Below are 25,699 nucleotides of genomic sequence, written 5' to 3'. Positions count from 1 at the left end.
ACTGCACTCCAACCTCGGCAACAGAGCAAGACTCTGTCTGAAAAAAAAAAAAAAAAGTCAGCTGGTTGCAGTGGCTTATGTCTGTAATCTCAGCACTATGGGAGACTGAGGTAGGAGGATTGCTTGAGTCCAGGAGTTTGAAACCAGCCTGGGCAACATAGCAAGACCCTAGTCTCTATAAAAAAGTTTAAAAGATAAAATTTTTTTAAAAAATCACTGCAGCAAACAACCACCCACAATTAAAAGGTCTCCTGCTGGACTGATGTAGTCTCTGGGACATGGGACTGTTTATTATTGTTATTGTTATAGCTGCTATTATACTACTATTTAGGAAATAATTTACTCAATTATATAATGAGATGACCTCTTTAATAGGGTAAAGTTACATCTTCAGTGCTGGGTTCAGTTTCCCATTTGCCCCATGTATAGTCCAAGGACCGTGAAGCACTATTTGTGGTGCCTATTTCTTGCTCAAGTGATCCTCAGTGAGAGAGAGAAGACATTTTTTTTTTTTTTTGAGACGGAGTTCGCTCTTGTTACCGAGGCTGGAGTGCAATGGCGCGATCTTGGCTCACCGCAGCCTCCGCCTCCTGGGTTCAGGCAATTTTCCTGCCTCAGCCTCCTGAGTAGCTGGGATTACAGGCACGCGCCACCGTGCCCAGCTAATTTTTTGTATTTTTAGTAGAGACGGGGTTTCACCATGTTGACCAGGATGGTCTCGATCTCTTGACCTCGTGATCCACCCGCCTCAGCCTCCCAAAGTGCTGGGATTACAGGCGTGAGCCACCGCGCCTGGCCGAGAAGACTCTTTAGGAAGTTAAGAGCAGGAGTTAAGGACAGCCCTGGTAACAAGTAGAGGTGTTCCTCCTTTGCTTTAGGAACATACTTGCTTGGTCTTTGCTCTCTGAATTTTAGCTTTGGATTGATTCTTTTAAAAGTAATCTTTTCCGGCTGGGTGCAGTGGTGCATACCTGTAATCCTAGCACTTTGGGAGGCTAAGAATGCAGGATTGCTTGAGCTCAGGACTTCAAGACCAGCCTGGGCAACATAGCAAAACCCCATATCTAAAAAAAAAATTTTTTTTAATTAGGTGGGCTTGGTGATGTGCCCCTGTAGTCCCAGCTACTCAGGAGGCTGAGTTGGGAGGATCACTTGAGCCTAGGAGTTCAAGGCTACAGTGAGCTATGATCATGCCACTATACTCCAGCCTGGGCGATAGAGGAAATCCCTGTCTCAAAAAAAAAAAAAAAAAAAAAGTAACCTTTCTGAAGGGGCCTCTTTTCATTCCTCTTCTCCACCCCAGCAGAAATAGGGTAAATAAATTTTAAAAATTCTAAAAACTGCTGAGGTGGGTGGATCACCTGAGGTCAGGAGTTTGAGACTAGCCTGGACAACATGGTAAAACCCTGTCTCTACTAAAAATAGAAAAATTAGCTAAGCATGGTGGTGCGTGCCTGTAATCCCAGCTACTCAGGAGGCGGACTCATGAGAATCACTTGAACCCAGGAGATGGAGGCTGCAGTGAGCCAAGGTCACACCACTGCACTCCAGCTTGGGCAACAGAGTGAGACTCTGTCTCAGAAAAAAAAAAAAAAATTCTAAAAAACCTTCAGCCCTATAGAACGCATCACCCTGGGCATGTAGCAATGTTTTGCACAGACAGCAGTGCAGTAGTTACTAGAAAAGGTATCTCTGGCCTTTTGACAAAGGAAGGAAAGGTGCAGACTTGCTCCATGATTAGTTTATTTGTGTGTGTAATCTAAGTTTGCAAAGTACTTTTACATCCACTGTAATTTAATTATCACAGGACTATCCTGTGAACTGTGTGGTATTAGCACCATTTTATAGAGCAGGAAATTTAGGCTTAATTTTATTATCTCAATTTGTTTTCAAAATCTAGCACAGAGGCCGGGTGCGGTGGCTCACGCCTGTAATCCTAGCACTTTGGGAGGCTGAGGTGGGTGGATCACCTGAGGTCAGGAGTTCAAGACCAGCCTGGCCATCATGGGGAAACCCCATCTTCAAAAAAAAAAATCTAGCACAGAAAAGTTAATTTCCTTGCCTCAGGCTTTATTCTTAGTTAGTAATCTGATTGGTCATTTTATTTCTAAATTGGTGTATGGCTGGGTGCGGTGGCTCATGCCCGTAATCCCAGCACTTTGAGAGTCCCATGCGGGCAGATAACCTGAAGTTAGGAGATTGAGACCAGCCTGGCTAACATAGTGAACCCCTGTCTCTACTAAAAATACAAAAAAAAAAAAAAATTAGTTGGGCATGGTGGTGCCAGCCTGTAATCCCAGCTACTTGGGAGGCTGAGGCAGGAGAATCACTTGAACCCAGGAGGCGGAGGTTACAGTGAGCCGAGATTGCACCATTGCACTCCAGCCTGGGCAACAGAGAAACTGTCTCCAAAAAAAAAAAACCCATAAAGTTGGTGTTAAACTTTTATTGCAACTTGACAATCTTCTCATAGATGTAGTTTTTCTTTGAGGAAGAAAGAAAACTACCTGTACACATAGAAAAGCATAAGCTAGCTAAGCTAATTATTATTATTTTTTTGAGACACAGTCTTGCTCTATTGCCCAGTCTCCAGGCTGCAGTACAATGCACGATCTCAGCTCACTGCAGCCTCCACCTCCCAGGTTTAAGCCATTCTCCACCTCAGACTCCTGAGTAGCTGGCTTACAGGTGCCCGCCACCACACCCAGCTATTTTTGTGTTTTTAGTAGAGACAGTGTTTCACCATGTTGGCCAGGCTGGTCTTGAACTCCTGACCTCAGGTGATTCACCCGCCTCGGCCTCCCAAAGTGCTGGGATTACAGGCATAAGCCACTGCGCACAGCCAAACTAATTATTTTCTTTTGACACTCTTAGAAACGTTTAAGTTTCCATTTTTGCTAATGAGTAGTCTTCTGTTAGCTTCTTTGTAGATAGTCTGTGCTTTTTCCAGAAGGGTCAGAAGTACTGTTGTGAAAGGCTGCCCTCTGCCTGTGGTCTTTCCTAGACTAAAGAAGTTGAAGTTCTGCCAAAAGGCTAGGTGCAGGAGAGATCTTACTAGAGATCTTACTAGCCATGTTAAACAATTACTCAGTTTCCTCGTTTGTTTTCTTGGGGGTCACTCAAAAATATTGATAACTGCCCTGCTCTGGAACCCAGATGATGAGAAAGAAACTGTCTTCAAGGAATGCTAGTGAAGCTATGGATGAAAAAAGCAGAGTTAAACTTCTTGCTGTCTCCATAGTGGTAACTCTTTCCAAATTGTTGAGGGCCTTTTACAGCTTTCTTATATATAAAGTTGCCCTAAGAAGCTAAGATGAAGAGAAAGAGGTTGAGTCACTGTAACTCCTTCTTGTTAATACAAAGGAGGGAGGAGTAACAGTTACGTAAGGTTTTCTTTTTTGCTTTGCAGAATGCATCTTGTCTTGTTCTTGCTGCCCGGCATGCCAGTTCCACGGTAAGGTTTGGAAAAGAAGACTAAGAATCACTGGGCACCCTCTGACCTGGGGACAGAGGATTTGGCAACCACCTGGCCTCTTATTTATCCTGAGTATTTCCTGAGACTGTTTATTATTATTGTTATTGTTGTAGTTGCCATTATTATTATACTGCTATTTAAGAAATAATTTACTCAATTATATAATGAGATGGGAATATCAATACATTTGCCTAATTCTTTTAAATGTTTTAAATAGTGTAAAATATACATAACATAAAATTTAACATTTTAATCGCTTTTAAGTATATGGTTCAGTGGCAGTAAGTATGTTTACATTATTGTGCAACTATCCATCTCCAGAACTTTTATCTGCCCAAACTAAGAAACTGTACCCATTAAACATTAAGTCCCCATTCCTTCCTCCCCCCTGCCTAATTCTTTTACCCTCATTTATGCAGAGTAGTTGGCCAGACTTCCCTGGCAGATGAAGAAAGCCAGCTTCAACCGGATGTGGTGGCTCATGCCTGTAATCCCAGCACTTTGGGAGGCCAAGGCGGGTGGATCACCTGAGGTCGATTGCGACCATCCTGGCTAACACAGTGAAATACAAAAAAATTAGCTGGGTGTAGTGGTGGGTGCCTATAGTCCCAGCTACTCAGAAGGCTGAGGGGCAAGAATCACTTAAGCAGGGAAGCAGAGGTTGCAGTGAGCCAAGATCGCATCACTGCACTCCAGCCTGGGTAACAGAGCAAGACTACGTCTAAAAAGAAAAAAAAGCCAGCTTCTATAAAGCAAACTCTTCACACACCTGCTTTGCAGGAAATCTAATAAACTTTTGACTTTTGCTTAGTCCTTCTACTTTTCTTTTTAGAATTTGAAAGACATACTGGCTGACCTGATACCTAAGGAGCAGGCCAGAATTAAGACCTTCCGGCAGCAACATGGCAAGACGGTGGTGGGCCAAATCACTGTGGACATGGTAAGGGTTGTGTGGCTTTGGCTGGGAAAAGTAGCTCTGTAATGTGCTTCAATAAAAGTACCATTCTCTCTACTGGCTATTCAAAAGCATTCTGTACCATAGGCCCTCTAGGACAGCTTTAGGATGACTTTTCCCCAGTCTTCAGATTCTGAGCAGCTCGGGTGATAGTTTCTTAACAGTTTTTAACTATTGGTCTCCATCCCCTTCTCCTAGAATAGAACTCATTCTGTTTGCTTTGATTGGTTGGAATTTGAGGGTATGGTATGTTGGGGAGTGGTTAAGTGGGCAGGAGAAAAAAAATGAAATACAGTAAGAAAAGGAATCAAACAGAGGCAGAAATATTAAAGAAAGATAGTAGACTGAGTGTGCCTGTTGTCTCAGCATTCTGGGAGGCTGCAGATGGAGAATCACTTGAGGCCAGGAGTTCACAACCAGCTTGGTCAACAAAGGAAGACACCATCTCTACAAAAGAAAAATTTAAAAATTAGCCAGACATGGTGGGATACCCCTGGAGTCCCAGCTACTGGGGAGGCAGAGGCAGGAGGATTGCTTGAGCCTAAGAGCCCGAGAGTTTAGGGCTGCTGTGAGCAATGATTATGCTACTGCACTATAGCCTGGGCAATGGAGTGAGACCCTATCTCCAAAAAAAGAAAAGAAAAGAGAGGAGAGGGGAGGGGAGGAAGGAAGGAGGGAGGGAGGGACTTCTCAACTTTAAAAATTTCATTGAAAGAAGAAAAGAAAGAAAGAGACTTCTCAACTTTAAAAATTTCGTTTCCAGACCTGGTACAGTGGCTCATGCCTATAACCGAGGTGGGCAGATCACATGAGGTCAGGGAGTTCAAGACGAGCCTGGCCAACATGGTGAAACCTGTCTCTACTAAAAATACAAAAATTAGCCGGGTGTGGTAGCAAGCAACTGTAATCCAAACTACTTGGGAGACTAAGGCAGGAGAATCGCTTGAACCGGGAGGCAGAGGTTGCAGTGAACCAAGATCATGCCATTGCACTTCAGCCTGGGCAACACAGTGAGACTGGCCAAAAAAAAAAAAAAACCAGGTTGGGCAATATGGCAAAACCCGTTTCTTAAAAAAAAAGAAAGAAAGAAAGAAATGCAAAAAATTAGCCAGACATGGTGGCACATGCCTGTAATCCCAGCTACTTAGGAGGCTGAAGTGGGAGGATCACCTGAGTGAGACTGCAAGTCAAGGCACGGTAAGCTGTGATTGCGCCCCTGCCCCTGCACTTCAGCCTGAGTGACAGACTATGAGAGGCTGTAGTGATCCTCTCTCTTCAGCCTCCCAGAGTGCTGGGATAATAGGCATGAGCCCCACCACACCTGGCCACAAAGTTTCTTTCTTTTGTTGTTGTTTTTTGTTTTTTTGAGACAGAGTTTCGCTCTTGTCACCCAGTCTGGACTGCAATGGCATGATCTTGGCTCACTGCAACCTCTGCCTCCTGGGTTCAAGCGATTCTCCTGCCTCAGCCTCCCAAGTAGCTGGGATTACAGGCATATATACCACTGTGCCCAGCAAATTTTTTTATTTTTAGTAGAGTTGGGGTTTCACCATGTTGGCCAGGCTGGTCTCAAACTCTTGATCTCAGGTTATCCACCTGCCTTATCCTCCCAAAGTGCTGGGATTACAGGCGTCAGCCACCATGCCCAGCCACAAAGTTTAATTCTTTAGTAAGCTGACTCCTCAGACATCTCTCACCAAGTGAAGTCTTACAGGTCAGAGAATAAATTTTATCTCCTAGATCCCATGAAGTTCTAACAAGTTCTAGACTGAATCATTCTGACTGCTGGCCACAGCTGCTTCTTCCTTTTTTCTTTATCTTCTTTAGATGTATGGTGGCATGAGAGGCATGAAGGGATTGGTCTATGAAACATCAGTTCTTGATCCTGATGAGGTAAGATATCTTCATGTCAATTACTAATAATCATTTAGTTTGTACAATGATTATGCAAACCATGGATTATACCAAAAAGGGTAAGCACAAAACAGAGCACCTAGCTTCATATATTGGAAGGTAGAGAACACGTATGTATGGAATAACTGAAGAACCAGTTTACCTTTTAAATATATCAACTAGTAAAAATAAAAGTACAAAACCGGAGGTAAGTTATGTGAAGCTTTAAGCTTTAAAAGTTTTATTCTGGGCTAGGTATGGTGGCTTACCCCTGTAATCCTAGCACTTTGGGAGGCCAAGGTGGGGGAATTACTTGAGGCCAGAAGTTCAAGACAAGTCTGAGCAAAATATCAAGTCCCCTACCTCTACAAAAATAATAATTAATGTTCAAAAGTTCTACTCTAACTTGTTGTAAGGTCTGATGAGTAGGACCAGTCAGTTGTGTGACTTCCACACTAATAAACTTGAGTTGTAGAAATGAAAAAATAAAAAATAAAAATAAAAAAATAAACTTGAGTTGTAATTCTCTCTCTTCTCTCTCAAGGGCATCCGTTTCCGAGGCTATAGTATCCCTGAATGCCAAAAACTGCTGCCCAAGGCTAAGGGTGGGGAAGAACCTTTGCCCGAGGGCTTATTTTGGCTGCTGGTAACTGGACAGATCCCAACAGAAGAACAGGTAAAGCAGAAGGATGTTATTAGCCCTTCTCATTCCCCTTCTTCATTGCGTTTCTCTAATCTCAGATGCTTAATGCTAATCTGGTCAAGGATGGTAGTTTATAGAGATGTGTAGTGAGGGGAGGAAATCAGAGCAGAGTTCTAGTGTGTAAATGGATTGGGTTGAACTGTCTTGGGTTTTCTTTACTCAGATGTCACTGTCCTTTTTTATTTTTCTCCTTCCTTGTCCTTGCTGGTATTCTGAGCACTGTCTCTTTCCACAGGTATCTTGGCTCTCAAAAGAGTGGGCAAAGAGGGCAGCTCTGCCTTCCCATGTGGTCACCATGCTGGACAACTTTCCTACCAATCTACACCCTATGTCTCAGCTCAGTGCAGCCATTACAGCCCTCAACAGTGAAAGTAACTTTGCCCGAGCATATGCAGAGGGTATCAGCCGAACCAAGTACTGGGAGGTAGGAAATTTGGGTGGGTTAATGGGTATGTGATGGGGATTCAAAGGGCTTGAGTGTGAAGGGAGGGAAAAAAAATGTAGACTCTTTAGGAAAATTGGCCAGGCACGGTGGCTTATGCTTGTAATCCTAGCACTTTGGGAGGCCAAGACGGGAGGATCACGAGGTCAGGAGTTCAAGACCAGCCTAACCAACATGGTGAAACCTCCATCTCTACTAAAAATACAAAAATTAGCTGGGCATGGTGGTTCACACCTGTAATCCCAGCTACTCAGGAGGCTGAGGCAGGAGAGTCACTTGAACCTGGGAGGTGGAGGTTGCAGTGAGCTGAGTTCTCACTACTGCACTCCAGCCGGGGTGGCAGAGTGAGAATCCATATCAAAAAAGAAAGAAAAATTACCTCTAAGTTAATGAGAAACTAACCTAACAAATTTTCACTGGGGGCTTGTTTTTTGTCAGTTGTTGGAATTACAAAGCTAAATAGAGCATGGTTTCTGTCACCAAGGATATTTGTTCGGTTAGAATAACATACATGTAAAAAAAGAAACTATTAAAATTCCATAGTCGGCTGGGCGCGGTGGCTCACACCTGTAATCCCAGCACTTTGGGAGGCCGAGGTGGGCAGATCACAAGGTCAGGAGTTTGAGACCAGCCTGACCAATATGGTGAAAATTAGCCAGGCTTGGTGGTGCGCACCTGTAGTCCCAGCTACTTGGGAGGCTGAGGCAGATGAATCGTTTGAACCTGGGAGGCAGAAATTGCGGTGAGCTGAGATCACACCATTGCACTCCAGCCTGGGCAACAGAATGAGACTCCACTCAAAAAAAGAAAATAAATCCCATAGTCTTGCTGTAGCAGAGGTACATACACAGGGCTGTTGAAATGGAAAAGAGAGCTAGGTAGGTTGCTCACACCTATAATCCCCGTGACTTAGGAGACTGAAGTGGGAGGATTGCTTGAGTCCAGGAGTTTGAGATCAGCCTGGGCAACATAGTGAGATCTCATCTCTACATAAAAAAGGGAAAAACAAGAAAAGGATATGTTAATTTCAGGGTTCCTGAAGAAGGTTTCACAGAGCAGTCTCATGCTAGCGCCAGAAGGTCACTTCCCCTTCCCCTCTTCTTCAAATAAAGAAAACTTTGGAAATCTTACAAGTTGGGAGAACAGCAATTACTTGCAACTCTGGAGTCTAGGAGGACTAATGCCAGTCAGTCATGTTCTCTGCTAGCCAACACAAGATACCTATCAGGAGTGGGAGAGTGGTTAGTATCCTTGGAGTAGGATCTGATCCAGAAACAAATGGGCTTTATTCTCTGAAAATGAAAAGTATCCTTAATAGTTTAAAACTCTTGTTGGGGTATGGGAAGATGGTTTCTTATCCCAATGCATAGTACCTAATTCCTTCCAACCTCTTCTAGTACCCCACAAACTCACAAATGCTGGATAAAAGTACAAATTAACTGGCTTTGTACTTTTTCCTGTATCTAGGTTTACAGGACGATATGCCATTTTATTTTGTTTCTTCTTTGGAGATAGGTAGTATAAGAACAGAAAAATTCCTTTTTACAAAGCAGGTACATTAAGTGATTTTTGGTCAGGAGGTGCCAGCCACTAAGAAGGCCCAAAGAGTTCGCTGTGATGCAAAACACAGAATGGCATGAGCTACTGCTCTGATGCAACCCCCTTGGGTCCTTGACAAATCTAGCTTCATTTGGCTGGTCAATATTTATTCAGCACCAACTGTGTATAGAGAATTGTGTTTGCAGTTGAGGAAGAGAGAGAGGGTTTAAAATTTATATTAACGGGCCAGGCGCAGTGGCTCACGCCTGTAATCCAAGCACTTTGGAGGCCAAGGCAGGTGGATCACCTGAGGTCGGGAGTTCAAGACCAGCCTGACCAACATGGTGAAACCGCGTCTTAAAAATAAATAAATAATTTAAAGAATTGATATTAACGGCCAGGCGCGGTGGCTCATGCCTGTAATCTCAACACTTTGGGAGGCCAAGGTGAGCAGATCATGAGGTCAGGAGATAAAGACCATTCTGGTTACCATGGTGAAACCCTGTCTCTGAAATTAAAAAAAAAAATGATATTAACTTGGTTGGCATTAGGGGGCTAGTATCAGAATGATGCAAAATATACCCATTCACACCACCTAAAAGATTTATTTATAAAGACTTATAAATGCTTTAGGTGAAATGAATGTGTATATATGTACCTGCACACATCAGCAGGTACAAAAGGTCATATAATCTTACTATTTTGCTTTTCATTTTCTTTTTTTTTTTTATTTTATTTTGTTTGTTTTTTTATTTTATTTTGAGACGGAGTCTTACTCTGTTGCCAGGCTGGAATGTAGTGGTATAGTCTGGACTCAAGCCATTCCCTTGCCTCAGCCTCCTGAGTAGCTGAGACTACAGGCGCGTGACACCACGCCTGGCTGATTTTTTGTATTTTAGTAGAGATGGGGTTTCACCATGTTGGCCAGGATGGTCTCGATCTCCTGACCTCGTGATCCACCTGCCTCGGCCTCCCAAAGTGCCGGGATTACAGGCGTGAGCCACCGCGCCCAGCCTGTTTATTTTTTTGAGATGGAATCTCGCTCTGTCACCCAGGCTGGAGTGCAGTAACGCAATCTCAGCTCACTGTAACCTCTGCCTCCCAGGTTCAATCAATTCTGCTTCTTCAGCTTCCCGAGTAGCTGGGATTACAGGCACATGCCACCATACCTGGCTGATTTTTGTATTTTTAGTAGAGATGGGGCTTCACCATGTTGGCCAGGCTGGTCTCGAACTCCTGACCTCAAGTGATCTCCCTGCCTTGGCCTCCCAAACTGCTGGGATTACAAGTGTGAGCCACTGTGCCCAGCCGTTTTTATTTTTATTTTTATTTTCTTAGAAATAGGTCTCGGCCGGGCGCGGTGGCTCATGCCTGTAATCCCAGCACTTTGGGAGGCCGAGGCGGGTGGATCACGAGGTCAAGAGATCGAGACCATCCTGGTCAACATGGTGAAACCCCGTCTCTACTAAAAATACAAAAAATTAGCTGGGCATGGTGGTGCGTGCCCGTAATCCCAGCTACTCAGGAGGCTGAGGCAGGAGAATTGCCTGAACCCAGGAGGCGGAGGTTGCGGTGAGCCCAGATCGCGCCATTGCACTCCAGCCTGGGTAACAAGAGTGAAACTCCGTCTCAAAAAAAAAAAGAAAGAAATAGGTCTCTGTCACCCAGGCCAGGATGCAGTGGCACAATCATAGCTCACTGTAATGTCAAACACCTGGACTCAAGTGATCCTCCTGCCTCAGCCTCCCAAGTAACAAGGACTATAGGCACATGCCACCATGCCTAGCTAATTTTTTATTTAGCTGTCTAAACAAACATCTTGCTGTCTTTTTGTTATGTTGCCCAGACTGGTCTTGAATTCCTAGACTCAGGTGATCCTCCCACCTCAACTGCCCAAAGTGCTAGAATTGCAAGCGTGACCCACTACACCCAGCCTCATTTTAGAGGCTCACACCTGTAATCCCAGCATGTTGGGAGGCCAAAGTGGGCAGATCACTTGAGGTCAGGAGTTAGAAACCAACCTGGGGAAAATAGTGAGATCCTTGTCTCTACAAAAAAATTAAAAATTAGCTAGGCATGGTGGCATGCACTTGTAGTCTCAGCTAGCTACTCAGGAGGCAGGAGCATTGCTTGAGCTGAAGGGTCGAGGCAGCAGTGAGCCATGGTTGTGCTACTGCACTCCAGCCTGGGCAACAGAGAGACTGTCTAAAAAAAAAAGAAAAGTGTCTGTTATTACTTACAATTTTACTTGTCTTTACTATCATGAGGTAGGAGGCTTCTTGATATTTTATGTTAGATGCCTATAAGATACTTCCTAGGCACCCAGATATGCTGCATACTTAACACTATCCTTTACTGAATCACTAAAATGAATTTTGTATTCCCCTGCTTAGCAGGACCTGTATTTCAGCGTACAGTCATTACTTGACTTGCCATCATCTCTTTATGAAATACTATCTAAGGGTTGAAGGTAAACATGTTGTATTACAGGACTTTGCTAATCTTTCCAAGATTATTTGTAAGCAAACAGATGTATTTGTCAGCCTTAGGATGTGTCTCGAATAAGTTCACATTGTGCGGACATTAGCACCAGTAACTGCTTTAAGTAGGGCTTGGTGTTCTTGCTGCCACATCTTGTATCTCTCCCAAAGGTCAGCCACACTAGTTAAGCTCAGTTCTTTGCCTTGGTTAATGTAATTATGGGCTATCTAAGTAGAATTATGTGACAGCATTTAGCTGGTTATTGAGCTTTTTTTTTTTTTTTTGAGAAGGAGTTTTGCTCTTGTTGCCCAGGCTGGAGTGCAATGGCACAATCTTGGCTCACTGTAACCTCCGCCTCCCTGGTTCAAGCGATTCTCCTGCCTCAGCCTCCCGAGTAGCTGGGACTACAGGTGCCCGCCACCATGCCTGTCTAATTTTTGTATTTTTAGTAGAGACGAGGTTTCACTATGTTGGCCAGGCTGGTAACTCCTGACCTCATGGTCTGCCTGCCTCGGCCTCCCAAAGTGCTGGGTTTACAGGAGTGAGCCATGGCGCCCAGCCTTATTGAGCTTTTAAGGACCTTTTTTTACATATACCTTAAGAGGATGATCTTATGCACACAACATTTCTTCTATAAGTTTCCATTAACTCTAGATGAGTAATCTCTTGACTTGAAAGAGTTTAACTAGCTTCTAGGCCTCTCTGATTGACTTAAGATCACTCAGAACAAGAAGATTGATTGCTCTGATGCAACCAGCTATTTAATTGTGAAGTAGTTTTAAGCTGTTAAATTTAGTCATTTGTGAAGTAGCTGACAGATCAAGTTTTGCTAGTAGCCCAGGCATGGTGGCTTATGCCTGTAATCCTAGCACTTTGGAAGGCCGAGGCAGGTAGATAACTTGAGGTCAGGAGTTTGAGATCAGCCTGGCCAATATGGTAAAACCCCATCTCTACAAAAAAATACAAAAATTAGCTGAGATTACAGGTGCACACCTGTAATCCCAGCTACTTTGGAGGCTGAGGCATGAGAATTGCTTGAACTCAGGAGGCTGAGGTTTCAGTGAACTGATAAGATAGCACCACTGCACTCTAGCCTGGGTGACAGAGCAAGACTCTGTCTCAAAATAAAATAAAATCCAAAAATACATGCTTTTTATTTATTATTTTCTTAAAAAGTGGCATGGGCCGGGTGTGGTGGCTCACGCCTGTAATCCCAGCACTTTGGGAGGCCAAGGCAGATGGACCACCTGAGGTCAGGAGTTTGAGACCGGCTGACCAACATGGTGAAACCCTGTCTCTAAAATACAAAAAATTAGCCGGGCATGGTGGTACACTCCTGTAATCTCAGCTTCTCAGGAGACTGAAGCACAAGAATCAATTGAACCCTGGAGGTGGAGGTTGCAGTGAGCCAAGATCATGCCATTGCACTCCAGCCTGGGCGACAGGTCAAGATTCTGTCTCAAATAAAAAAAGTGGCATAAGTTAATGTAAGCTAGGTAATGCTTCTTGCCTACATGGGTAACCTTGTGCAAGGTAATTTAGCTAAGCCCCAATTTCCTAACCTATAAAATGAGGTATATGTTACCTTATAGGATTATTGTAAGAAAAGAAAAGGTAATACTGCAAATAATATATCTAGCACAGTACCTGTTGCATAGTAAATGCTTAAAGAACGGAAGCCTTGGCCAGGCGCAGTGGCTCACGCCTGTAATCCCAGCACTTTGGGAGGCTGAGGTAGGCCAATCACCTGAGGTCGGGAGTTCAAGACCAGCCTGACTAACGTGTTGAAACCTCATCTCTACTAAAAATACAAAAAAAATTAACTGGGCGTGGTGGCTCAAACCTGTAATCCCAGCTACTCAGAGGCTGAGGCAGGAGAATCGATTGAACCCAGGAGGTAGAGGTTACGGTGAGCCGAGATCACACCATTGCACTCCAGCCTGGGCAACAAGAGCGAAACTCCTTCTCAAAAAAAAAAACAAGAATGGAAGCCTTTGTTATTAAATAACAATTGAATACTAGTGTTTGACCCTTGGCACATATAGTGAATTTTCTTTGGAAGATGGAACATAGAATTAATTATTAAAACCTAGTGTCGGCTGGGCGTGGTGGCTCATGCCTGTAATCCCAGCACTTTGGGAGGCTGAAGAGGGTGGATCAGGAGGTCAGGAGTTCAAGACCAGCCTGGCCAAGATGGTGAAACCCCAGCTCTACTAAAGATACAAAAAAAATTAGCCAGTCATGGTGGCGGGTACCTGTAAAGCCACATACTCGGGAAGTTGAGGCAGAGAATTGCTTGAACCCAGAAGGCAGAGGTTGCAGTGAGCCGAGATCACGCCACTCAACTCTAGCCTGGGCCACAGAGCAAGACTCAGTCTCAAAAAAAAAAAAAAAAAAAGACACTAGTTTGTTTTGTTTTGTTTTGGTTTTGGTTTTTGGTTTTTTGTTTTTTTTCTTTTTTTTGAGACTGAGTTTTGGTCTGTGGCCCAGGCTGGAGTGCAGTGGTGTGATCTTGGCTCACTGCAACAACCTCTACCTCCCGAGTTCAAGCAGTTCTCCGGTCTCAGCCTCCCAGTAGCTGGGACTACAGGCACCCGCCACAATGCCCAGCTAATTTTTGTATATTTAGTAGAGATGGGGTCTCACCATATTGGTCAGGCTAGTTTTGAACTCCTGACCTCAAGTGATCTGCCCACCTCAGCCTCCCAAAGTGCTGGGACTGGGATTATAGGCATGGGCCGCTGTGCCTTGCTATAAAACCTAATGTCTTTTTTTTTTTTTTTTTTTTTTTTTTTTGGCAGAGCCTTGCTCTGTCACCCAGGCTAGAGTGCAGTGACATAGTCTTGGCTCACTGCAACCTCCGCCTCCCGGGTTCAAGAGATTCTCATGCCTCAGCCTCCCGAGTAGCTGGGATTATAGGCGTGTGCCACCATACCTGGCTGATTTTTGTATTTTTAGTAGAGACGGGGTTTCACCATGTTGGCCAGGCTAGTCTAAAACTCCTGGCTTCAAGCGATTCACCCACCTCAGCCTCCCAAAGTTCTGGGATTAGAAGCGTGAGCAACCGTGCCCGGCCTCAAAATCTAATGTCTTAACACATTGAATGTAAAGTCATGGTGTAGTGAAAAAGATCATGATTAAACATATCAGAGGGCTAGGTGCCGTAGCTCACACCTGTAATCCCAGCACTTTGGGAAGCAGAGGCGGGCAGATCACCTTAGGTCGGGAGTTCGATACCAGCCTGACCAACATGGAGAAACCCCATCTCTACTAAAAATACAAAATTAGCCAGGCATGGTGGTGCATGCTTGTAATCCCAGCTACTCGGGAGGCTGAGGCAGGAGAATCGCTTGAACTTGGGAGGTGGAAGTTGCAGTGAGCTGAGATCATGCCATTGCACTCCAGCCTGGGCAACAAGAGTGAAACTTTGTCTCAAAAACATAACAGAGTTCAAACCTGACTTTAGCATTTAACCTAATATTATGATACTATGAGCCTTAGTTCCCTCATCTGTAAAATGGCAGTCATTATATACTTTGTAGTAGTAAGCATTGGTAATAATGTTTTAGTGTACATTAGATAGTATTACAAATCACTTAGTGCCTGGGTCATAATAGTTATTCAGTTACATGGTTATGATTGTTATCCTATACTTTCAAACATACTCTATATATAGTAACCCACTATATAACTAACCATCAACCCGAATATCCCAGTTCATGGAGAACAGACAATATCCCTGCCTAATTCTTTGCTGATGTTTCCTTTTTTTTCTCCATCTTGCTCTTCTCCTGTCAGTTGATTTATGAAGACTCTATGGATCTAATCGCAAAGCTACCTTGTGTTGCAGCAAAGATCTACCGAAATCTCTACAGAGAAGGCAGTGGTATTGGGGCCATTGACTCTAAGCTGGACTGGTCCCACAATTTCACCAACATGTTAGGCTATACTGATGCTCAGTTCACTGAACTCATGCGCCTATACCTCACCATCCACAGGTAAGCTAGGCCCAGCAATCACAGCCACCAGATGCCTCAATTGGTGGGAAATTTTTTTTAAAGCTCCTTATGTTCTTATCTTCTGGGAACAGATGATAGGCAGCAAGGAGACAGAAATATGGCATAAAGGATGATACAAGGCAAGAAAGGGGTCTAGTAAGGAAGGTAAGGAAGCCTAAAGAAATTACCATAACTATGCTAAGAACAAGATGGTGCTTCTGGCTGGGAAAAGGTACTAGCTGTTCACATAAGATGGTCCTTCAGCTTTCCAGGAGCTCCCTCTTTGGGCCATTGCTATTAAAGCTAGGGTTGGGGTCAGGGAGCAGAGCATACAGTCATCATCAACCAGTAACCCAGTAACCTCTCCAGCTCTGTGGATTAGTGAACAAAAGCTGGTAATAGGATTAGGATGTCTTTTTTTTTTTTTTTTTGAGATGGAGTCTTGCCCTGTCACCAGACTGCTGGAGTACAGTGGTGCAATCTCAGCTCACTGCAACTTCCTCCTCCTGTGTTCAAGTGATTCTCCTGCCTCAGCCTCCCAAGTAGCTGGGGCTACAGGTGTGCACCACCACGCCCAGCTAATTTTTGTATTTTTAGTAGAGATGGGGTTTCATCATGTTGGCCAGGATGGTTTCAATCTCTTGACCTCGTGATCCGCCCGCCTTGGCATCCCAAAGTGCTGGGAGTACAGGCGTGAGCCACTGTGCCCAGCCAAGATTAAGATGTCTTTTTTTTGTTTGTTTTTTTTTTAAACAGAGTCTCGCTCTGTTGCCCAGGCTGGAATACAGTGGCATGATCTCACTCATTGCAACCTCCACCTCCCAGGTTCAAGCTATTCTCCTGCCTCAGCCTCCCAAGCAGCTGGGACTACAGGGACGTGCCGCCACCACGCCCAGCTAATTTTTGTATTTTTAGCAGAGACAGGGTTTCACCATCTTGGCCAGGCTGATCTTGAACTCCTGATCTTGTGATCCACCCATCTCAGCCTCCCAAAGTGCTGCGATTACAGGCATGAGCCACTGCGCCCAGCCTTAGGATGTCTTATACAAGAGCTTAGGTATAACTGACTGGGTATAGGCTGGCATGAGCCCATAACTAGGCTAGTAAGTGACAAATAAGAGAACAGCAAGGCTTCCATAATCTGCCCCTTCTTCTCCCCTTGGCTCTCCCTTCTTCCCCGCAGTGACCATGAGGGCGGCAATGTAAGTGCCCATACCAGCCACTTGGTGGGCAGTGCCCTTTCAGACCCTTACTTGTCCTTTGCAGCAGCCATGAATGGGCTGGCAGGACCTCTCCATGGACTGGCAAACCAGGTAAGACTATTATTTTTATTTTCTCGATACATGTTTTCCTTACCCCATGCTTTGTTTCTGATCTTGGCATTCTCTCCTGGCATATGTATTAACATTCCTTTTTTCCCTAAACCTTTCCCATAGGAAGTGCTTGTCTGGCTAACACAGCTACAGAAGGAAGTTGGCAAAGATGTGTCAGATGAGAAGTTACGAGACTACATCTGGAACACACTCAACTCGGGTCGGGTAAGCAGAGATGCTTAATGACTAGGAAAGAAACCAAGATCCAAGTTCTGCAATTTGGAAGAATTAAGAAGAAAAGAATGGGCTGGGCGTGGTGGCTCACGCCTGTAATCCCAGCACTTTCAGAGGCCGAAGCAAGCAGATTGCCTGAGCTCAGGAGTTTGCAACTAGCCTGGGCAACATGGTGAAACCCCGTCTCTACTAAAATACAAAAAATTAGCTGGGCATGGTGGTGGGCGCCTGGAATCCCAGCTACTCAGGAGGCTGAGGCAGGAGAACTGCTTGAACCCAGGAGGCGGAGGTTGCAGTGAGCCAAGGATCGTGCCACTACACTCCAGCCTGGGCGACAGAGCCAGACGCCATCTCAAGAAGACAAGAATGAAAGAGGTCTCTAAATCAGAGATTTTTTTTTTCTTTTTCCATTTATCTACCTAGAAGAATTTATTTAGAAAATAATTTCTAGCTGGGCACAATGGCATGGACCCCGGTATTCTCACCTACTTGGGAGGCTGAGGCAAGAGGGTTGCTTGAGGCCAGGAGTTCAGGGCTGCAGTGTGCTAAGATCACTACTGTGAATAGCCACTGTATTCCAGCCAGGACAACACTGTAAGACCCTGTCTCTAAAAAAAATAAATAAATAAGAATAGCTTGAGTGTGGTGGCTCAGGCTTATAATCTTAGCACTTTGGGAAGCCAGGGTGGGTGGATCGCTTGAGCCCAGGAGTTTTGAGACTAGCCTGAGCACCAGAGACCCCATCTTTCTTTTCTTTTTTTGAGACAGAGTTTCACTCTTTTTGCCTAGGCTGGAGTGCAATGGTGTGATCTTTGCTCACCACAACCTCTCAAGCGATTCTCCTGCCTTAGCCTTCCAAGTAGCTGGGATTACAGGCATGTGCCATCATGCCCAGCTAATTTTGTATTTTCAGTAGAGACAGGGTTTCTCCATGTTGATCAGGCTGGTCTCGAACTTCCAACCTCAGCTGATCTGTCCGCCTAGGCCTCCCAAAGTGCTGGGATTACAGGCATGAGTCACTGCGCCCGGCCAGACCCCATCTTTACCAAAAAAAAAAAAAAAAAAAAATTCCAAGTGTATTGGTGTGCTGGTCCCAGCTACTCGGAAGGCTAAAATGGGAGGATTGCCTGAGCCTGGGAGGCTGCCGGGAGCTGTGATCATGCCATTGCACTCCAGCCTGGGTGACAGAGCGAGATCCTGTCTCAAAAAATAAAATAATTTCTACTGAGAATACTTTTTTCCTCATTCTTTACAGGTTGTTCCAGGCTATGGCCATGCAGTACTAAGAAAGACTGATCCACGATATACCTGTCAGCGAGAGTTTGCTCTGAAACACCTGCCTAATGACCCCATGTTTAAGTTGGTTGCTCAGCTATACAAGATTGTGCCCAATGTCCTCTTAGAGCAGGGTAAGGCCAAGAACCCTTGGCCCAATGTAGATGCTCACAGTGGGGTGCTGCTTCAGGTAAGTCCTCCTTTCCCTCTTTTCCCTCTAATTTGTACCAAACCCTATTGTTATCTGCCATGCACAAAGTCAACTAACTCCTATCAGAGCAAGGACCTCCCTCACAGAGCCTTTTGATAAAGTTGATATGACAGGGTTGGGGTTGGGGTTGTTCTCTTTTCAGAATCCCAATTGCTATACTTTTCGCAGTGTCATTTCTATTTAAGGTTGACTGGGTAAGTCCTTGGAGAAAAAGGGATAATTGAGCTTTTAAGGTTTCTATCACCCAGGACTTGTACATGTCACTGCCTCTGCCTTATACAAAACCTTTTTCTCTTTTACCTTACAGTACTATGGAATGACGGAGATGAATTACTACACGGTCCTGTTTGGGGTGTCACGTGCATTGGGTATACTGGCACAGCTCATCTGGAGCCGAGCCTTAGGCTTCCCTCTAGAAAGGCCCAAGTCTATGAGCACAGAGGGTCTGATGAAGTTTGTGGACTCTAAGTCAGGGTAAAACTGGAGACTGGGAGAAAGTGACTACTAGAAAGTGAGGAAGCCTAAATAAAGAGTATACTTTTGTTTCAGGGGGCCTTTAAAGACTTAAGATTAAATTATATCTGAGGCACTGATAATATGTTTGAGGTTAAAATATAAATTAAGACTTTAAAAGATGAAAAATGATCCCTTCTTCCCTAATCAGCCCTCTTCCCTGCCTGGTATGAGTTGCCCATCATAGGGGTGGTCCTGGAGGATGGCCAGGACTAATGCATGTGGTATGAGTTAGGTTTGGCCGCCCCCCCCAACCACTATCTCTAGAGTGAGAATCTGGCTCCTCTTTCCATGGGTCAAAGCCAGTTACAGAGAATCTGCAGTCACTTTGGAGCTTTTGCTTCTTCTCTGCCAAGCCCTCAATAAGCCAGCAAACCAGAACTCTCCCCCTTCTGTTTCCATAGGAATCATGATGGATAGTCAGCTGTACCAAGCCCCTTGGCCTTCTCCCATGCACACAGACACCTCCTAGCAAGACCTATTGGTTAGCTGGACATGCTTTGGCAATTTTTTTATGTGACCAAGTGACCATAAAAGGCATGGCATTTGTTGTGACTGGCACCCAATGTTTGATTTCTTTTTTTTAAACTATCCAATTAAAATTAAGGTCTGGGAGTGTTCTGTTTCCCATTACTTTAATATGCACCTCCTTCCAGACTTTACACCTATTGCACCTCAAGCTGAGGATGTTCTGGACCTCCCCTCTTGGTCCATACTAGAGACCTCTCAACAAATCTGTGGTCCCAGTCATTGGGTTTTATCAGTGCTTAATGTGAACTAAGTTTTTTACTTCCATAGAACACAAGCCACTACCCTCTGGCCTCCCCAGTCCCCAGACCCCCATCTTTTAATATGCTGTGAGGCATAGAGCAGGGACTCAGGAATAACCAGCATGTTATTTTCAGAGTCTGGTCCCTGGGTTATTAGCACCTCTTTTTGAACAGATAATTGATAGAAGATTGAATATGGTCTCCTCTGATTATCAGGTACTGGGGCTGAGGGCATTAAAATAGTAAGCCTCCCTCCTCATCCCCTGCCTCAAGAAGATGCCTCCTTATTTATCAGCATCCTTTTCCTCCCTCTTCCCTGAGAGCTCACAGTACAATGTTTGTTTTAGAAGCCCCATTTGCACAGGTTTTCAGCAACTCAGAATGTTCTACTGCCTTTTCTTTGAGAAAGGATTGAGATACACTCCTGCTGTGCCCCCATCTTCTCTCCAGACTCCTGCCTGTGTTTTTGTGGATCCCCAGTCCCAGAACCGCACTTGAGTTGGACACACTGTAAACCCCTGGGTAACTGTCAAGTCATGGTGCAGACTTCAGGTTGTTCTGTATAAAATGCAAAATAAATGTTTTTATTAACAATGCTTGAGCCTGCTATTAAATAAGACCTGGAAGAATCTTTATTATGAGGTAAAGAATCTGGCTACCAAGATCCTGAACTTAGTGGATTATAAGTAGTCTTCTACATCCATTTATCTTTAGGTAGGTTTGGCTTTCTTTTACCTTAACCAGAGGAAAGGCTCCCTGAGAGATTTCCAAAGGACACTTCCGTTCTTCCTCAAGGTTAGGAAGTCCTTGATATTTAGCCCCTAACCTTGCTAATTTTGTTGTAAGGTAACATATAACAAGGGCTATAGCTGAGACTGTCAATTCTCATGTGACTAATCCAAGAACTGGTCTAGCCCACTGAGTAAAAGGAACAAACTGTATCAAGGACAAATGGGCTAGTATGGCTGCCTCAGGTACCTCAGGACCTAAGCCACTAGAGGGCTCTGGTACTTCTTCGAGTGCCTGCTCTTTCAGCTTCCCTGAAGGAGGTCCCAGAAATAAGAGGTGGTCCTGAGGGCATCACATATATGGGAGGTCCTTCTGGTCTGATATCCCTGCTGCAACTGACCTTCTGAAAAAGTCTATAAATAGGCAAGGGGGTGGATACTAGGTCCTGGCTTGTAGAATGTGCTACTATAGTTAGCAGGGACACTATGTCCAAGAGGCCTTCTTACACCTTCACTCCCCCAGGGAAAGAAGCCATAACTTTCTTTTACTCTACTATATCTGCATTATTATCCCAAGAAACAATATAATAAAGCCAAATTTCACACTGTCACAATTTATTGAAATTTTATAAAAATTCAGGCCAAGTGGAAGAATAAGGTACAACTCGAGAGTACAAAGACAACCCCATTTAGTGCTTTTCTCCTCGGCACTGATGGTAAGAAAGCCCCTTGCTTTCTAGTAGCCAGGCAGCATGGACTTACAGTCTTAAAATGAGGCTTTATGTATTTCAGGCTGGAGGCAGGTTGCCTTTTATCCTGAGGAATCTCAGGCAGGGTAAAAGTTACCACTCAGTACCTCTATGCCAGAAGAAAAGCTCAATTTATTCAATCCTTAGAAAAGTTACTATCTTCCCCTGGTCAGACACTAAGGTGTGTTGATAAGGCCCAGAGACAACCAAATAGTCCTTATTCTAATTTGTGGTGAAAAGTCTGCAGGCACATGGTGCTCCCACGATGGGCCTGACCCTTTCCTAGGCACATCTCATTTCCACATCCTTTGCCTTCTGTTTCCCCCTACATTTCCAGCCAGCGTAGAACCCAATTTCTAGGGAATTGAGAGGAGAAACAGTATTATGAACCCAGACTCCTCTCAAACTGGAGCAGGAGCCAAACCAAATAAATAAGAGAATTGGATAGGGAAGAGGGATAGAAGGGAGGTTAGTGAACAATCCCTTGCCTCAAGTCTGGTGTACCTCATGGAACATTAGTTCACGGGGGATGGCTGTTTCTGGACCAAACTTGGTGGCTGCCCGACGCTCAAAGGCAGCAACATTCTGTTTGACAACCTCATCGAAAAACATGGTGGCCAGCTGGGAGTGCAGCAGAGAACGAAATTCAAAGGAAATCTGGGAATGGGTAAGAGACAGTCAGAAACTCTTCCAGACCATGTCAGATAGTCCCTGGCCAAATGCAAGGATACTGTTCCTCCGTGCCTTTCCTCCCCCTACTCCCTCCAGTTCCTTGAATCCCCTTAAGGGCCCTAACTTGAGACTGAGCACAGATTACAAGTCTAATACAAGCTCAGACCTGTGGAAACTGTGACTTGGGGAATACTAAGTGCTATCTATACTTAAAGAATAACCAGCCGGGCGCGTAATCCCAGCTCTTTGGGAGGCCAAGGTGGATGGATCACCTGAGGTCAGGAGTTTGAGAGCAGCCTGGCCAATGGTGAAACCTTGTCTCTACTAAAAATAGAAAAATTAGCCGGGCATGGTGGCGGGCACCTGAAATCTCAGCTCCTTGGGAGGCTGAGGCAGGAGAATCGCTTGAACCCAGGAGGTAGATGTTGCAGTGAGTCAAGATCGCACCATTGCACTCCCAGCCTGGGCAACAGGGCAAGACTCCATCTCAAAAAAATAACCCTGTCACAGCACCCCAGCCCTTCCCCATACCCAGTCCTAGTCCTCTGCTACACAGCCTCCTGACTCACCGAAAAGTCCACAGTGCAGGTTCGGGGATAGGCAGGAATACCAGGGCTGAATCGCCAAATGGTCTCTAAGTGGTTGAAGAGCTTGCCATCAGTACAAACAGCCTAAAATAGGGCAATCAGGTAGTTAAATAACATTACTAAGTATAGGATACAATATAAAGGAATTGAAAACCATTTTCTTTTTTTCTGGTATTAGGGAATTACTTGACACATAGAGTCATTACAAAGACCAAAATAGCACTTCAATATAAAAGTGCTAAAGAGAAAAAATCTTATCAATCCCTCCCATACAGGCCTCACCTTGACCATGTGAGGTTTGACCATGGAAACTGCAGAGGTGTAACGTTCCATGACAGGTGGAAAGCCAACCTCCAGTTGGGCTTTCAAGTGACCCTTACGACTGGATACCACCAGAGACTTCTTACACCAGGGCACAAACTCGCGATACTCCTGGACATTGGACACCACCTCATACATCTCCTGCATTGAATACCTAGGAGAAGAGGAATCACAGCCAAGGAACTGCCAGCTGGGTCAGGTTCCTCCTTGCTATAGGCCCCTAATTCATACCTTTGCCCACTAACCATACCCCTTCAGGAACTAGAGATCCCAAATAAGCCTGGATGAATAACTTCCCAAAAGCAAAGGTGCAAATCCTTATGATATTGTTACCTTATGTTTTGCAGTTTACAGAATACTTTTGCATTATTTTTATTTTAAGAGGGACCATCTAGGGAGAACAGAGAGGCTGTTAATTTTACTGGTGATCACACAAGGATCAGATCCCAGCTCTAACAATTTTCTAACAATGTGGCCTTAGATAAATTACTTGTGTCTTCATTTTCTCACCTGATTTATAGGTTTGTTGTGTGAGGATTACATGAGAAAAATCTATGTAAAACATTTAAGTAAAGCTGCTAGCATGTAGCAAGTGCTTGATAAGTTAGCTATTGTACTCAAAATATATTAAAAAGATTAAGCTTCAAATATTTACACATACCATGTACCCATAAAAAAATTTTTTAATGGCCACCAGAAAAATACACCCCGTTCTCTTATTTGTTTTGTTTTTTGAGACAGTCTTGCTCTGTCACCCAGGCTGGAGTGCAGTGGTGCAATCTCGGCTCATTGCAACCTCTGCCTCCCAGGTTCAAGCGATTCTCCTGCCTCAGCCTCCCAAGTAGCTGGGAGGTGCCCATCACCACACCAGGCTGATTTTTGTACTTTTTTAGTAGAGACAAGGTTTTATCATGTTGGCTAGTCTCAAACTTCTGACCTCAAGTGATCGGCCCGCCTCAGCCTTCCAAAGTGCTGGGATTACAGGCGTGAGCCACCGCACCCAGCTACACCCTGTTGTCTTAAGATATAGTCCAACCCTAGTCTCATTTCACTTAATGCACCATGCACAGCAGCCAAGAAGGGAAAAATTAAGGTCGGGAGCCTGGCAGGGGAGGTTTGAGGATCAGTACTGTAGCTGCGAAGGAGGATGGCTAGGGATAAATCTTGCCCACCAATGATGCCCTGACATTGTTGCCTGGACATGGTTATTTGGAGAGAAAGGGGAAGTGGAAGGATGCAGGGCAGAGGATGCTTACCCCATGATTCTACGCTCCGAGTAAGCCTTTCGCTTGTTGGTGAAGGGGGCAGCAAATCCCATGAAGGAACGACTGGAAGGTAAGCCAGCCTCAGCCGTCAAGATCCGGGCAGCCCGAGGCAAGAGGAGGCTGCAGGAGGTCAGAAACCTAAGGCCAAAGGAAAGAGGAGGCAACCTTATAGTTCTTTGTAATCCTCTATCATTTCCAGGTGAAGGGGAAGAAGAGTGCATCCCAAACGAAGGTCGTTCAGACAAGCTTCCCCCACACCCAGCACCTGCTGCAGCCCGCTAGGCCCTCCCTGGCCAGGGAGTCACGAGTGCAAAAGGTCGAGGGCAGCTGAGGACAGGACTGGGGGCGGGGAATGAGAAAAACGGGATGTATGGGAAGCGCCAGTAGCCTTTGACTGGGCCTACGCTACCGCAGCAAGCTAAGACTCTCAGGAAGCATCACCGCCCCCGGGGACCCCTGGGTTCATTATATAGCTAGGGCGCCCGTGAGGGCCAAGAAGAGACTGGACACTCACCCCGAGGACTTCCCTTCTCGTACAACTTGCAAAAGCATTCTCCAAAGCTCTACATTAGCTCCCAGGGCATGACTGCAGTCGGTCGCCGCCGCGCCTGCATCCCAGTATATAGCACCCCTCCACCGCGGAACCCCGAGGTCTGCAGCAACCCCCTGCCCTCAGGCGCTGACGCCCGCGCCTCCCTCTCACCTCATTGGTCGCGGCGGCGGCGAAGGGCCTTGGGGCGGGGCCGGGCGCGAGCCCGGGCGGAGCGAGAGCCGGCAGCAGCAGCGCCCGGCCACCGCGCGCGTCCCAGCCTGGACCCGCCGCGCGCCCGCCCAGGCCATGCACGCGACCCTGCCTGCGCCTTTCTGACACCTGCTGCGCCCTCCTCACTCCAAAGGAGGAGCGGTAGTAGGCACCCGCCGGGCTGGTTCGGGGCCCCCCAGCTCAGGGGTGGCGGGAGGCTGCAGCACCTCTCGCCTTGCTCCTGTCCAGGCTGCCGGGTAGGCTACAACTGAAGCCGGGACCGCTGCTCCCGCAGCTCTCGGTACCCCCACGTCACGCTGTTGCCATGGCTCGGGCCTGGGAGAGGGAGGAAGGAAGGGGACAACGCCGCTTGTCGGGAGATGTAGTTTCACACCTCTGGCGAGAAAGGGCGCTGGGGTGTGCGTTTGAGAAGCGGCAAATATGGTTCAGGGGACTGAGGTCGCCTGTGGTCACAGGACCCGATACGTAGATACAGAGGCGACTTCGTGGGCGTGTCAACAGCGCATATCTGCAGATCCTCTGAACGCCCCTTTTAGAGTCTATATTAGGGTTCTCTAGAGGGGCAGAACGAATAGGATAAATGTATATACGAAAGGGAGTTTATTAAGGAGAATTGCCTCACAGGATCACAAGGTAAAGTCCTACATCAGGCCTTCTGCAAGCTGAAGAGCAAGGAAGCCAGTGTTGGATCATTCAACCTCAACAACTTCCTTCAAGTACTCACTCAAAACACACCTCCTCCAGGAAGACCCCCCGACTGAACCCTTCCTTCAACATTACTCTGAACAATCACATAGTGCCATGTAATCTAG

The 25,699-nt window shown here is 45.5% G+C and overlaps 2 protein-coding genes across 4 annotated transcripts in view; one reads left to right on the top strand and one right to left on the bottom strand.

Moving 5' to 3' along the window:
• The window catches only part of CS (citrate synthase), a 29,469-nt gene extending 9,071 nt beyond the window's left edge, over positions 1-20,398 (top strand). For both annotated transcript variants that reach the window (XM_012450474.2, XM_012450473.2), the window contains 10 exons: positions 3,410-3,454; positions 4,308-4,415; positions 6,258-6,323; positions 6,868-6,999; positions 7,262-7,450; positions 15,287-15,486; positions 16,670-16,799; positions 16,923-17,024; positions 18,289-18,498; positions 18,827-20,398. In XM_012450474.2, the coding sequence (XP_012305897.1) occupies positions 3,410-3,454; positions 4,308-4,415; positions 6,258-6,323; positions 6,868-6,999; positions 7,262-7,450; positions 15,287-15,486; positions 16,670-16,799; positions 16,923-17,024; positions 18,289-18,498; positions 18,827-18,997 (1,353 nt within the window). In that variant the 3' untranslated portion in view covers positions 18,998-20,398. The remainder of the gene's footprint in view (positions 1-3,409; positions 3,455-4,307; positions 4,416-6,257; positions 6,324-6,867; positions 7,000-7,261; positions 7,451-15,286; positions 15,487-16,669; positions 16,800-16,922; positions 17,025-18,288; positions 18,499-18,826) is intronic.
• Positions 20,399-21,128: 730 nt separating this feature from the next.
• On the bottom strand, positions 21,129-24,799 carry COQ10A (coenzyme Q10A). Of its 2 annotated transcripts, XM_012450477.2 has the most exons (5): positions 24,639-24,799; positions 24,116-24,262; positions 22,821-23,013; positions 22,521-22,622; positions 21,129-21,936 (listed from the first exon to the last, which is right to left on the bottom strand). In XM_012450477.2, exons 1-5 carry the CDS (start codon positions 24,674-24,676, stop codon positions 21,769-21,771), a joined length of 648 nt encoding a protein of 215 aa, XP_012305900.1. In that variant the 5' UTR covers positions 24,677-24,799; the 3' UTR covers positions 21,129-21,768. The 2 variants fall into 2 exon arrangements, with proteins under 2 accessions (XP_012305900.1, XP_012305899.1); XM_012450476.3 differs by lacking the exon at positions 24,639-24,799 and having other exon boundaries at positions 24,116-24,369.
• Between the last annotated feature and the right edge of the window lie 900 nt (positions 24,800-25,699).

This window comes from Aotus nancymaae, unplaced genomic scaffold (genome assembly GCF_030222135.1).
Source record: "Aotus nancymaae isolate 86718 unplaced genomic scaffold, 86718_ANA_hifiasm-v0.15.2.pri h1tg000016l, whole genome shotgun sequence".
NCBI lineage: Eukaryota > Metazoa > Chordata > Mammalia > Primates > Aotidae > Aotus > Aotus nancymaae.
Note: the sequence above shows the minus strand (reverse complement) of the source record. Positions and strands in the feature narration are given on the sequence as shown.

What these genes read in the sequence shown, in the direction of transcription:
- COQ10A (XM_012450476.3), bottom strand. Translation starts at nt 24,345, where the DNA reads ATGCACTCTTCTTCCCCTTCACCTGGAAATGATAGAGGATTACAAAGA. An exon ending in TCGGAGCGTAGAATCATGGG is followed by an intron (nt 23,014 to 24,115) that starts GTAAGCATCCTC and finishes CTCTTCTCCTAG; the next exon opens with GTATTCAATGCAGGAGATGT. An exon ending in CCTGCACTGTGGACTTTTCG is followed by an intron (nt 21,937 to 22,520) that starts GTGAGTCAGGAG and finishes ACCCATTCCCAG; the next exon opens with ATTTCCTTTGAATTTCGTTC.